Source organism: Melopsittacus undulatus, chromosome 1 (assembly GCF_012275295.1).
Source record: "Melopsittacus undulatus isolate bMelUnd1 chromosome 1, bMelUnd1.mat.Z, whole genome shotgun sequence".
Taxonomy (NCBI): Eukaryota; Metazoa; Chordata; class Aves; order Psittaciformes; family Psittaculidae; genus Melopsittacus; species Melopsittacus undulatus.
In genome coordinates this window covers 125613716-125627920 of record NC_047527.1, presented here as the reverse complement: position 1 = coordinate 125627920, position 14205 = coordinate 125613716, and the positions used below count along the sequence as shown (strand labels likewise).

The following is a 14205-nucleotide window of genomic DNA, read 5'->3' as shown; positions in this document are numbered from 1 at the left end:
TGTTCTCCAAAGACTACATTTTATTTGCCAGTAGTAGGACATAGACAGAAACATCCATGAAATTAATTATGAAACATTTCTCAGAAATGTGTAAACATAACAGTGGCAGTGATCTCTTATATACCTCTTGGGTCCTGTGTTTTAACTGTGATTGAACTGAACTGTCAGATTACATGGAGAGTGACAACTCCTTACTAGCTGCATCTGGATGAATAATGCAAAGAAAATGTTTGCAGTCATCTTTTACTGTGTAAAATACTTTTTCTGATTCTCTTAAAACCCCTTACAGGTATACTTATGTGGCAAGAGGCATCACATATCATTTATAAGTGCATAGTTGTAAATTTGTTGTAAATTCATTGTATAGTTCTGTAATATTAGATAATTGACAAACTGAAAAATTCATCTAATATTCTGTCAGCTGCATGCCATTAATCATTCTCTTCAGCTATGGGTTATCTTCTTTCATTGGAAAATACTTTGTGATGGAACTTCAGTGCTGGAGTATTTGTGAATTAATTTATGAGGCAACTTTATGAACTTACAAGCTTGAATTTATAAAGTTATCCTCCAAACTTCATATTTATGCAGAAAATTAGAAGCCTGAAGTTCATAAGGGTGGATATTTAGTGTTTCTTGAAAGCCAGGCCATTTAAGGTTGTTGTCTAAACTATGCAAGTAACTATCTCAGTGTAGGGAATCGTTGAAAAGATTGACTATGGTGAGTTCTGTCATTCTACTGACATTAGTGGAGCTGGCAGATCATATTCATGTTACTGTTTTTGTAGTCCTGCGTATTATTTCCTTTTTATGCTTCTATTCCAAACTCATATCGCTGAATGTTAATCTAGTTCAGATGAGCACATCAGAACTATAATTTATAATCAAAGTGGTTTGAAATCATTGACATTCCATTGCCCTTCCCTGACTATTTCTCCAATTGATTTTTAGCTTTTTGGAGAGGAGAGGGAAATGCCTAAAATAGTAATTCCAGTAGAGTGCCTGTGAAACCTTTTTAAAGGCTACCAGACTCTCCTTATCTGGTCAATTAAAAAACTTAATGAGACTACTCAGTAGTGAAAAATATTAAAATGTTTGGGTTTTTTTCCTAAATAAACAAAAAGACACATTGCAATGCTAAAATAGAAACGTGTTTTATTTCAGATCCAGTTATTCAAATTCTACCATTACCAGTGTTCAAAATAACACTACCAGTATTTCTAAAGTCTGTCAAAGGAATTTTCATTGTTAAATGCAATAGAATTTCTGTAACATTTTACAAACAAATGGAGAAAGCTGGATTTTGTTTGTGGGTTTTGTTTTTTTCGTTTGAAGTCATATTTTTATAGCTTTTTGCCACTATGTGAATTTGTGACTTGATTGGGAAATGTTTATGAGAATGTCCAGTTGATCTTGGGATCAACTGTATCTTTTGAAGGTGAGTTGCTGCTTTTGCCAAGTGTTCTTAGAAATATACGGTGAATTTTCAAGTGATCTCATCTTCCAGATTCTCACTGTGTTGTCTTGTTTTCTTATAGCTCCATCAGTACTTTTCCCCTTCTTTCCCCATTCTGTTTAAAATGGCATATTGGTCAGACATATCAATCCCACTTGATCCCATGACTAATACTGATGCTATTCTCAATGGGACCATAATCTGTCATCAAATTTAACTTTTTCTTTCATATCAAGGTGATGTTTGATTGTCTTATTTGACACTAGAAGGCAACTGCGCTTGGTTATGATCAATACACTTGTATTCTCGGTTCCTTATCATTCTCAGTAAAACTACATTAGCAAATGAACCATGAAAATGTTTCAACTACCTGTCAAGCAGCAGGAAAATCTTACTCCTGTTAAGCAATGTATAGGTACACTGCTGGGCTCTTTATTAGAAACATTGGAATACCATTGCTCTGGTACAAGTCTACTATGGCATGAAGATTTTTGCCTAAAGGCATATCATGTTTCAGTTTTTTTTTTACTTTGGGTTCTCTGCAGGGAGCCACTTAGGAAAGTTGATCCAAGTTAACTTCAAAAATAATACTAGTTAAACTATACTAAATGTGTACTTGAATCCTCTTATTCAGAATTACTGTGGCCTTAATTCTATTTGTTAAGAATTTTCTCTTTCAGTCTGAATAAGGATAGTTATACAAAATGTTAATACAGTTTAAATAATCTCCTTCAAAGCCCCATTTTAATTAATTTGGATTAATTCTTCAGTATTCTTATTAAGATCTGTCTTTTCAGTAATACGTTATCACTAATAGTTCAGATGCAGCCTCTTTCATGCTGGTGGATATTCAGTGGTATCAGAAGTAGTAAAAATTCAAAGACGTATCATCTGCAAGAAGAGTTTTCCATTAGTCTTAGGCACATAATAAAAAAATTGCACTCAGTTTATAGAGTTTTGTCAGAGATAAAAAGGCTGTTACTTCATAAGTCATAGCTAGTGCTGTAAGACACTCTCAGTGTGCCTCTGTGTGTATGTATGTGTGTATGTGTGCGTATATATATTTTTAACTGGAAGCTTTGCAGGTAGACAAGTGGCTGCTCTATGCCTGGGGGAACTGATGCCATGGCTGGCATTACCACTATCACTTACAAAATTATGTAAATAAATACAGGAAAAATTCCGTATTTTCTGGGTGAAATATATGTAACTAAGTTTTTTTTCAGGCTGAGTAAATCTAGCAAAGGATAGTGAAAAATAAGAGAGGGGATAAAGGAATAAAATGTGAAAGTGGATACCACAAAATGTTCTTGTTGAGATGAAAATGAAAGGAGTACTGAACTGGATATGTTAGCAGTGTCTGGATTTTCTTGAATTTTGTGAGATTGAAACTTTGGATGAGCGTAAGGGCAGGGAAGAAGCTTTGGAACTAGAACTGTCTTACCTCTGTAGCAGAATGCCTTTCACATCTTCTAGCTTTCCTATTAACCACTCACAAAGGGTTACATGCTCCTGCATTCTTTCTACATAGCTGTGACATGATGCGTTCAGGGAAAGGTTAACAAATATGTGCTACTCTTTAAGCTGCAGCTGAGGTGTAGTTGTAGTCCTTACTACTTTGGTTACAGAGAAGGAGCAGAAGTGCCCAGGTACTATTGCTGAAATTAGATTTCTGTATTAATATAGGAAAATTCTTGAAGCCACTGTTTCTCTAGCCATCAATTTTTTTTTTCCGTTAAGGTGAATATATGAGGAAAATTGCACAGTCATCAACAAGAAGTTATTGCTTATGAAATATGATGTTTCATTACTTTTTCTCTAAAATGTGTTGACATGTCTTTGATTTGAGAAACACTTGACATGGAGTATTTCTAAGCTCCAGCTATTTTCCTTTTGTGTAATATTATTTCTTGCCACTATCAGTCATTTTTCATTGCAAATGTTTGCATTTTTTTTTAAAAGACAAACCCACATTTTTAAATTGCTGATTATATTTTTTAAAAGGTATTTGTATCTTCCATTATTTTGAATAGTGAAAGAGTGAGTAATAAGTGGCCTTTTCTATATGTAATTGGTTTGTGCATGCAGTCATGGTAAATCTGCAAATAAGATGTGCTTATGCTAGACAAGTTTCTCATTAAAAAAAAATAAAAATCCATCCGTGTTTATAAGATTCATGATGTTTTTTTGAATAAGTGGCCAATGTATAATGTTTATAATCTTTCTTTTAGTAAGGAATAAACTGTATGATGTTACACTGAAACCAAACCATCTTAAATGTTCTCATGCAAATCACCAAATCAAACAGTTTACAATCCTACAATGTTTTCATATCATTAAACTATTAGATCAACTTTCATTTTTGCATAATGAACAGATGTGAGAAAATGGTATATTTGTCTTCATTGAAATCAGTGCCATTTCTACTTAGGCTTCTTAGAAGAGAATGACTTCACGAATATTAACTATCAACTAATTAAGATGTACCTAATTAAATGCAAATGCTACTTAGCAGAAGCAACTGCAAGAAAGGCATGTGATTAGGGAATTACAAACCATTTTAACACTTTGAGCTACCAGCTAGGCACCTAAGCAATAGAAATGAGTGCAGACACTTCATTTGATAAGAATACAAGGGAAAAATACACCATCTTTTCACATGGTGTTTGTTGAAAAACTTTGGAGCCCATGAAGTAGAATATATTGAGAATATAAATTGTAGTTTAGTGTAGTTCGGTGTTGTTCAATATCTAAAGAGATTAAAAATTAGACAGAATGTTGAGATTTTATCAGCCTACCTTATGCAGAGAGATTTTTTGTCATTCTGGTCAGCTTTATCTTTGAAGCAGATATGAATACGCACCATCAAGATGTTATGAAAGCCTCTGGGATTAAGTTTCTTAATGTCTATCAAAGTATGAGTTAGATACAAGTATTGAACTGATTTAAGAGCAAGTATTGGTCTGTCAGTCAGGTGCTGTTACATGTGTTGCTTTTTTTTTCTTTCAAATACTCTAATTGTTAAGGTCTTTGATAACTGATCATGGTAAATGATGAGTTGCCTGTAAATATTATTGTTTCCCCTTTCCGTGGCTTATTTTATTGGGTTTTCAGAGATTAATTTATAAATTCACCCTACAGAAAAATCTGGGTCAGCCTTTCGCAGTTGTGTATGCATTTTAATTAAAGACATGTGCCAAGAGAACAACAGCTTTCCTCAGAGAGATCCTCTTCTATTAGAAAAAAACCCACAACTAAACAGCAAAAAAATAGAATTTCTCCCCCCCCCCCAAAAAAAAAAACCAAAAACTCAATCATGGTATGAGACTGAATGTTCAATCAGCAGATCTGATAAAGTTGAAATAAGATAAAGAGGTTTGAGAAGACAGATTACAAGTGCCTGATTGTGCAAAAGGGCAGAAACTGAATGAAAGTATCATAAGCCTTCACTTTTTCCTGTGCATAGCTCACAGCATATGGTAGTTTTCTATCTTTTCTGATCGCTGTTAAAATAAAAATCCACAGTACTGCTGCAGCACCGTGGTTTGTGGGGAAAAGTTAATTTACTGTGATGGTCCATGATGGGTAGGCAGAACTTTTCCTTTTGTCGTAAGCTTTGGGGGCTGGTAATTGCTTAGCTATTTGAAAGAAATGCAACAACAGTATTAGAAATGACAATGATGTTAGTTTATCCTGTTGATGGATTATTATCTGCTTATTAGCACATACAAGGTATCCTAGCACCAGAAAAAAAAAAATATTTTTTTTTGTAAATTTATAGCTTTCCTGTATTGTGAAGAATTTCCCATTTTGCATTAGGCTAATCAACCAATGTGTAGACAGGGTTATTACAGATAACAGTCTAACACAGAACTTCAAATTTGGGTAAGTTTGTAAGCTTTCTCTTATTTCAGTGGATTTCTTGAAGCTGGGGTTTTCTGTAATTTCTTTAGAATAATGACAGCTGAACTCAGTGCTTTTTCTATACTATTACAGTCTAGTAATGATGTTCTGGAAACTTTGAGGCAATTGGGCTTTAGACTAGGATTCTCTAGCTAATTTTCTTCTTGGCGTTATAATTAAAACTGACACTTATTCACTTCAGAATTGTAAGAAATGTCAAGACTGACAATGGAGTCAGAATAAGGACATGTGCAGGTCCTCATGTGGAAGGAATGTGTATGGGGAACTGCATGGGAATTCAAGATAAAGAACAGTCTTGTGTACCATTTCATTTACAACCCATACATGAGGCAGTGCAATACTTTCCTGTTGATTTCTTTTTCTACACAGGGAAGGAAGGAAACTGTAAATGTAACCATCACAGCTCACAGATTTCAACATCATGTGAACTAACTGCATTTTTCTTCCTGCCGTCTCCATGCTTAGATGCATTACTGAAGGCAGCTGAGTAATAATAACCGAGCATTTAGGCCCAGTTGATGTCATTACTTCTGTTATGAACTTTAAAATACAACTGCAGAATTTGTTTTACACTGTGGGATATTCCTATTTTTTACCGATTACACAGGCATTTGAAAAATAATTTGATATTAACATTCAAAGAACTCTCTTGATTTGATCCTATTCATTGTGATTTTATCATTAATTTTTTTACTTAGTTTTTTATCAGGTTATAGTTCGGCCTTTCAGATACTGTTGCCAGGTAAAGGACTGCGACCAAGTTGCCTTATTGTGTAGGACTGCAGCAGCATTTTTATTTTATGTTGATTTTTGTTTTTGTTGTTCTTCTCTATTGTGTCGTTGAATCTTGCAGTGATTTTGCTGTTCATTTTAAGGCTTTCAAAAAAATTTGCCCCCTGTTAAGCACTTCCCTTTCCATTTACTACAGGTTTTCCATTTACTACAGGTCAGAATTTGACAGCAATTTTTTTACTGTGCACTGAAGCATGTATCGTATTAAAAGATGCATAGTAAGCAAGAGGGTTTCCTTGCCTTGTGTCTCTAGTGATACCAGCACTGGGAATGCTTCCTATTGGAAAGATCTTAAAGCTTTTTACAAGAAACTTAAATATCAGACATATTTTACAGATGAATAAACAAAACCACAAAGGAGTGAGATGATTCAACTACATTAGACACAGAATGTAGCTCTTCTGTGGTCTAGCAGAAACTTTATAATCTAGACAAAATTATTGCAGATACCATCTGTACATTCTATACTGATGATACAAATCTGTAAAAATCTCAGCAAAAGTTTAAACAGTTCTTGACGTTTAAATCCTTGAAAAAGAAAACTTCTTTTGCCTCTTGCCCTGTCTACATTTAGTCACTCCCTTTACTGTAGTTTGGAGAATTTAGCCCAAAATGTGTATCTGTTGTGTGAGGGAAATATCATTCAACTACGTAGGCACTGTTTCTGAATATGGACAGTTGCTAGGTTCCAGATTTCAATGTATATTTCAATGTATAAATGTGTATCTATGAAGTTCAAATAAAATCATAGTATCATAAATCCTTTGGGTTGGAAGTGACCTTAATGATCACCTAGCTTAAGCATACACACACACACACACACCCCGTCCCTGGCTTGGTCAGGAACACCTTCCGCTAGACAGAGTTGCTCAAAGCTCTGTCCAGGCTGTCCTTTAACATTGCCAGGGATGGGGCATTGTTCCCAGCCTATGGTTGAGTGGTTCCTGGTAGTTGACTATACTATGCTCTTTAAAGAGGAAGGCAGCAAAGGTGAAGTTGTTCATAAAACCATTAGTGAAATGTCAGAAACAATTTAGTCTCAATAAAATATTTCCCTGAAGATAAGAAGTACCCATTATAAAACATTCTTTCCACCTACATTTCTGTGCTGTTGAATTCATCAGATAAGAATTGTACAGTTGACAATAACTAAGTGCTAATATGGAAGATATCTATTTCTAGTCTATTTTTCCTGTAAAAGCAAAGGATAAAAGTTAAAAGTGGGTTTTTATTTTGGGAGAGAGTGAAGGCTTTTTTTTTTTAATATAAACTCAGACTGAAACTAATTTAACACAATTTTTCATTGCGACCCCAAATTTAGCTTGAGTTTCAAGTTGACACCACCTTAGTTGACAGGAGATAAATAAGCTCAATATAATATTGTATGTTTATACTATGACACACTTTGTCGTAATAGTAGTATTTCTTGCAAAGTGTGAAAGTGTCCCAGCAGTTTACCTCATAGCGTCTTACCCAGACATGGAACAATTTCAGAGTAAGGTTCACTCCTTTTCCAGCTTTTTTGTTATTCTTTGGAAGGGAATTTTGAAGTCTGCTCCTACATCTTGTTCTTCAACATGAACATGTGTCGTTCTGCTGAAGCACGCAAGAATCCTTTATGCAGTGGTGTCAGGGTGTAATGACCTGTGGTACAAAAGAAGGAACAATTGATGCAAAGATTGAGTCCAGTGAGAGAAGCAGTGATGGAGGAGATCTAAGAAGCCTTTGGCAGGGCTCAAATTTGTGTTTTTTAGTATAGGAAAATACAGCTATTGAGACTGTCTTGATCTCAAAGGTCTTTATAACTCAGATGACTATGACTACTTTAGGCTATTTTAAAAAGCATGTTTTTCAGGACTTCCCATGGTTTGCAGAGCCAAGAAAGATTGATGTTTGCAGTTCTGTTGTGTCTGAAGATTCTGTATAAAATAAAATATTTACCTGGTAATAAAATATTTACCTGATTGAAGTGGTATAATACTGGATGGATGGCCTGCATCTTTTTCTCTTTTATACAGAATTTGGTTATTAATAGTTCCAGGACTCATGACATATCACTAGTACTAAGGAACCTTCTGTTTTCAGGAGCATAGTTTGTCAGAGATTGAGAGATTTTGAGACTCTGTAAACCTTGAATGACAAAAATGTAGTTTCTCTTTAGATTGGTGTTTGATTCATTTTATTATTATTCTATTAAGCAATAACAGCCTAATTTGAGACTTGGGTAAAGCAGTGTTGATAGATTTTTGGCTTAATTTACAGCATTCACAGTTCTCACTGAATTAGCTTTTCAGAATCCAGGTGGCAGTTATTAATAGTGGTTGATGTCTTCATGTACTATAGAATATTTAATGATTATTTCTAATAGATATTGTGTTGTATTGAAGAGATGTTCATTTGCATATCATGGTGATATGCTGTTTTGTCATGTTAACTATTAAAACAAAGGGGTTGACATGGCTGGACTGTAGCAAGTGCAATGCTATAGACGCTCCTGTTCAGTCCTGTTGAGATCACATATGCCTCAATAGCGGCAGATTCAGTAGACGAATCGTAATTCAACAGAAGTTTTTATGCCCTATACAGAAGGATCGTATAGCACAAAAGGCATTCAGATGTTTCAAAATGTTACACTTTCTAGGAAATAAACAAAAAAATCATGTCTATAAATGAATTGGCTTTTCCCGTGCCTTGATCTTACCCAAATAACAGGGCCTCAGAAATCCAGAAGTACTCTTATATGCAACTTTTTCACAGTTCCTTGTAATTGGCATAACGTATCGGGCTACTGCTCAGTTCATGGTGCTTTTCATTGCAAGCACTTTCTGTAAATGGTTTTTCATTTTTTCCATCTTAGTTCATTTTTTTCAACCTTAGTTCATTTTTTCCATCATCTACTCCAAAGTGAATATTTATCCTGCGGCTTTTGTCACTGTCACTGAGATTTACTGACCTCAGAATATGTGATCGTTTTTTCATTCCTCATTTAATGGATATTAACTGATTTCATCAGGAAATCATATGTCACCTTACGAAACTAACCACATTGTGGTTAGGGTGCTGTTCAGCCACATCTCAAGCACAGGGTTTCCTTACTGAAAGCAAAAGCAGCTCTGCTACTTAAACACTAGCTAGTATTCCATTAAACAGTTTATGTTTATAATAAAATGTGTCACACTGATATGACAGAATTCAAGTGCATAGATCTTTTTATACTTCCATGACACAGAGCGATGTGTTACTGGTTTGCTAATGAATGAAGATATTTCTGGCCAAACAAGACACGCTGACACAGCTTACTACAACTTTCTTCATATTTTGATGCATGGCTGAAATTCAAAGGATGAAGTGTGGGTTATAAAACTGGATAAGCTGGAAGTTATGATACTTTTTGCTTTCTCTCATGAGCATAGATGAAGAAAAAGTGATTACTGTATATGCATTTCCATGCACATAGTTTTCCATCGGTGTATTATTCTCTTATTCACATTAGGATTTTCTGTGAAATCAAATATGATTTAACAAAATGAAAGTCTAAAGACCACCCAGGCTGGCATTCACTTCAGCAGCATATCAAGTTAAACTAGGTTTAAGCATGTTCTTACAGAATCAAGGCAGAGGAGACAAGTCATTGTAATAAAAAAAAGAAATCTATTTACCTTGTTTATATAGAAGAGAATCTAATTTATTTGTGTGCCCATCTGGACTAGATTGCTCATTTTAAGTTAATTTAACAAATGATAGACTGCTACTGGCCTTTTCTTTCCCAGGAGAAGAGGTTGACAGACAGCTGTGTAGAGATGCTATCTACCCAGTCCCAGTTGTCTGCGAAGCTCCATGCCCAAAGGATTGTGTTCTCAGCATGTGGTCTTCGTGGTCCTCCTGCTCCCACACCTGCTCCGGCAAAACCACAGAAGGGAAGCAGATGCGTGCCCGCTCTATTCTGGCATATGCAGGTGAAGGTAAGGTCGCATACTCTTGCAGACTCTTGTTTGACTATGAATTCCCAACTGTCTTTGTAATGTCAAAGTAATTTCTTGATCAACAGAAATGAATTATTAGATGGAGTTCTGTTTTTTTAAACATAGAAAAATTATTTAAATGGTTATCCTACAATTACTGATAGTACCTAAAGCTGCTTTAAAGAGGAGATTTTATTTTGCTTATTTCAATTAAAGTTGCTTTTTTATTATTCTGCGTACTGTTACTGTTTTGGTTTCAAAAGTATGGATTTCTCATTTTCTATTAAAATTAAACAATGTAGATACATTATCCTGTGCAGACCTCTAGAGAGATATTTAGAGTATTGTTAGTAATTTGGAGGGATATAAATATAAATGCTGAAAAGTTGAGAGTTTGAATTGGTTTAAATGCTAACAAATGGCTTTTGTAGCTTCTTAGCTCAAATTGATGAATAATGTTACCTATTAACATTTTTATTCATAGTAAGACTATTGTTTTACCCTTCAAATCCTCAGTCATATGAATGGCTTTCATTCATGCAAATGGTTGTTGTGCAGCATCTGGAGCAAATGCAAAGAGAAGATATAGCTGGAATATAAATGAGAAGAATAAAAAGGTTTTAGATAAAGGTTCATGTCTATCCTTCGACGATTTTCCATGCTTCCTATAACTGCTTTTGTTTTTTTCTTAAGTATTTTGTTATATTCTTAAGTGTGTTGGGGGGTAATAAAGCAAATATATTCTATATGTAACATGGTTCTCAACCAGCCCTGTCAGGTGTGCCAGGGTCCAACTGTGAAAATTCCGTGTGCAACACTGAGAGCAAGGATACACAGCCACCATGAGTTACTGGAAAACTTTTACTCACTTGTATTACTGACAGTAAATTTCTGCGCCTTCAATATAAAAGGACATTTTAGTTCTTCTTTGAAATCATTAAGCATTTTATTACTTCAAGATGAAATGATGAAATTCAGCTGAAAAGTTGAAGCTGTAGGGCATGGAAGTAGTGAAACATTATCTGTTCTGAGAGAAAAAAAAAAAGGCCAGGCTTCATCTTATACCAAAACACTTCTCTGCAAACACAGTTAACCTCACTGCTAAAAGATACTGTGTATTTGACAGAATCCAGGTAATTGTAGAAAGAAAAACCTAAAAAGTGTAGCAGAGCAGGCACATTCAACCTTTTTCCTAAAAGGGACCTTTGCTAGAAGTGTAAGAGGCATAACTATGCACATTTTCATAGGGGATTCAAATTACTTAGAAATTACTTAGATCTATGTAACAAAGTAGAAAAGCTCTTAAAATAATAAGCAAAATTAGTTTGTGTTGTGTTTATTTGTTTTTTTTAATAATACATCAAATTAACTCATATTGAGAGAAACAGAGCCAAGTTTCATATGGATGATAATATGTAACAACATGCTAAGGCTTGGAAGGTTCTTTATATAGGTCTATTCTCTGGAGTTTGTACACAGTGCAAAGGAGCATGGTGTTAAAGATAATCATGATAATCAAGTAAACATAAATTCATGTGCTTCTTCCTTTTCCATGAAGGTTGAGATAATAGCTTTTCAAAATGCTTAAGTAATTTTACTAGAGACAGAAATTTAACATCCTGACAAGCATGCCACGGAAGTGACAAACTTAATCACTCCAGAATATGAATCCTTTTTAAAAATTTCATTTTAGTATGACTTTGATACTTAACACAACTTAGACTAATTTGCAAAGCAGTTAAGCACAGCCTGGAGTTTTAGGTATGTGAATTTTATTTACTTCTGTTGTACAATGATCAGAATCAGTAATGTGTGATCACAAAGACTGACAGGTCTCAAGCCACAGAGATACTAGTGAAGCGATCCCTAAACTACTGCTGAGAAAGCTAACTCATTACCTTGATGCTGCTGTGTGTCAGCTTTGCTCGAACCCTGACCTCTTTACTGCTGTTCCAAGATGAGGTTATTCTGTGTTTTTTTTAAGGATACAAGCTTGTATGCCTACCTAGCTTACAGCAATTCACTCACATCTTGGTCTGGTATCTTCAACACCATGCACCTTTGCACTCTGTGCGAACTCCAGAGAATAAAAATATATAAATAAATTAAAGAACCTTCCAAGGCTTAGCATGTTTTTACAACTCTGGCTAGAAGGTATTATTCACCTCTGCTTGTGTTACATTCAAAAATTATTAGTTTAGCTTTTCTATTTTATGTTTCACTGAAATTAGACTTATTGTCATCTATCTCCTTGTACATCATTTATGCCTTTTAATCATTTGCTGTGTGACAAATAACTGAATGACTTTTCACCTTCAGAATTGTGTGACAGAGATCAGCTGTGTTACCAAAACATAAATCATGAATTGAGTAGTTGGTGCTGGGAGGTCATTTTATGTTCTGGAGGCACAGAATATTCTCTATTCTGTTGTTATGAAAAGGGAGCTTCACGTGAACCATTTTGAAACATGCAGGCTTTAGTTCTATTCAGAGCTTATAAAAAATGAACATTATTGTTGGTGAAAACTCTGTAAACACCATGTATAACTAAAATTCCCAAATCTCATAAACATAATAATAATTCCATTTGTACATTAAAACTTAGCTCTGAAGATAACAATCAGTTCAATTCAGATGCACAGTCCCAGAGGTGTTCCTTTTAGGATTTTTGAACCTTTCCTTGAACTGTTGCTAACAGTTGCTGTCAATATTAATTAATTAAAGAACATGCAAACAGCTTGGCTACTAAGATGACTTAAGAGTCCAGGTTTAATACTGTGAGCCCTTGATCATATGCATCCTCCTGCTAGTCATGAAGAATTTGGTCTGCAAGCCTGGGAAGATCAAAGCATTGTAGGCTTTACATACACAGTGAATACTGCAATCTCTCAATGTGTCTGAAGTGCTTAATTCTTGTTCACTGGGGTACTTAAATATGAACACCCCACTGAAATTTTTGAAGATCTGTAAATAGGTTGAAATAGGTTCTTTTATCTGGGTCTCATATGGCTCCATATTGTCTGTGATGGTTCAGTTTCTTTCCTCTTTGAAATAAGAAATACTATATTCTGTCATTTTGCTTTTAGTGTTGGCAGATGACTGTCATGCTATGTCATTTCACACTTTAAGACCTTATTTCTCTTCTCAATTACCAGCTATCTATGCTGCTGAATTGGTTTGAAGAAGCCATCAAGTTAGCATAACTGGCCACCAGGATACAGTCACAGTATAATCAATTTTCTTGGATGACTTAGAATAGGAATAATTCCATAGTATTATAACAATTCCTTGGTGAGAAGAATAGCTTCATATGAAAATTGAAGCCATATGTAAACTACAGTAGTGACAACTTTTTCTAATGAGCTCTGGGATACAACTGCCCCTCCAGCACCACACTGACTTCTGCTTGAGCTGTGAGCTGACCTCAGCTGTATACTCTCTCAGCAGCATTTCCTCATTCTGAACAACACCTCTTCCTCATGGTCAAGCTATACACTGCAGAGTCTCAAGCTCAGTGTGGTTATGCACATCTGTTATGGGCTTATTTAGTAGCATTCAGTGGAGAAAGAGAGAGGAGTCTCTTTTCCCAAGATAAAGATTTTTCTGTGTTTTGTGAGGTGACTCCATGTGGAAACTGGTGTCACAATAACCATTTTTCTATCTTTTCTGAGATCATTGCCATCAGCTTGAAGGTTTGCAAGGTGAAGTGATTTATAAATTTGCTTGTCTGTGAGCCTGTCTATAGTGGTAGCTCATTTGTGTCACTGTCAAATACATCTTCATGGTACAGTAAGAAACTCAGGAAAGTCAGTGTCTCAGAATATAAAATGACAGCAAAGGACATAATGATGTTACCTGATATGGCTGTTCTGCATAAGTCTAGTAAAGACATCATATGCAGCTCAGCATCTCTCTGTTGAATGTAGGGTTTCTCTATTTTTGTTTTATTTTCTGTTTAATATATCTGTTAATTCCTTTCCTGCTTACAAGAAGTTTTATATAATTAGTAATACACTCAAAGGCTACTTTACATAGCCCATGACCTGACATTAAAAAGTACTAAATTAGTCT

The 14205-nt window shown here is 34.9% G+C and overlaps 1 protein-coding gene across 1 annotated transcript in view; it reads left to right on the top strand.

Moving 5' to 3' along the window:
* Nucleotides 1-14205, top strand: part of THSD7A (thrombospondin type 1 domain containing 7A) — a 191866-nt gene that overhangs the window by 110631 nt on the left and 67030 nt on the right. Inside the window, exon 8 of the mRNA XM_005153055.3 lies at nt 9943-10134. Coding sequence (XP_005153112.2) covers nt 9943-10134 — 192 coding nt within the window. The remainder of the gene's footprint in view (nt 1-9942; nt 10135-14205) is intronic.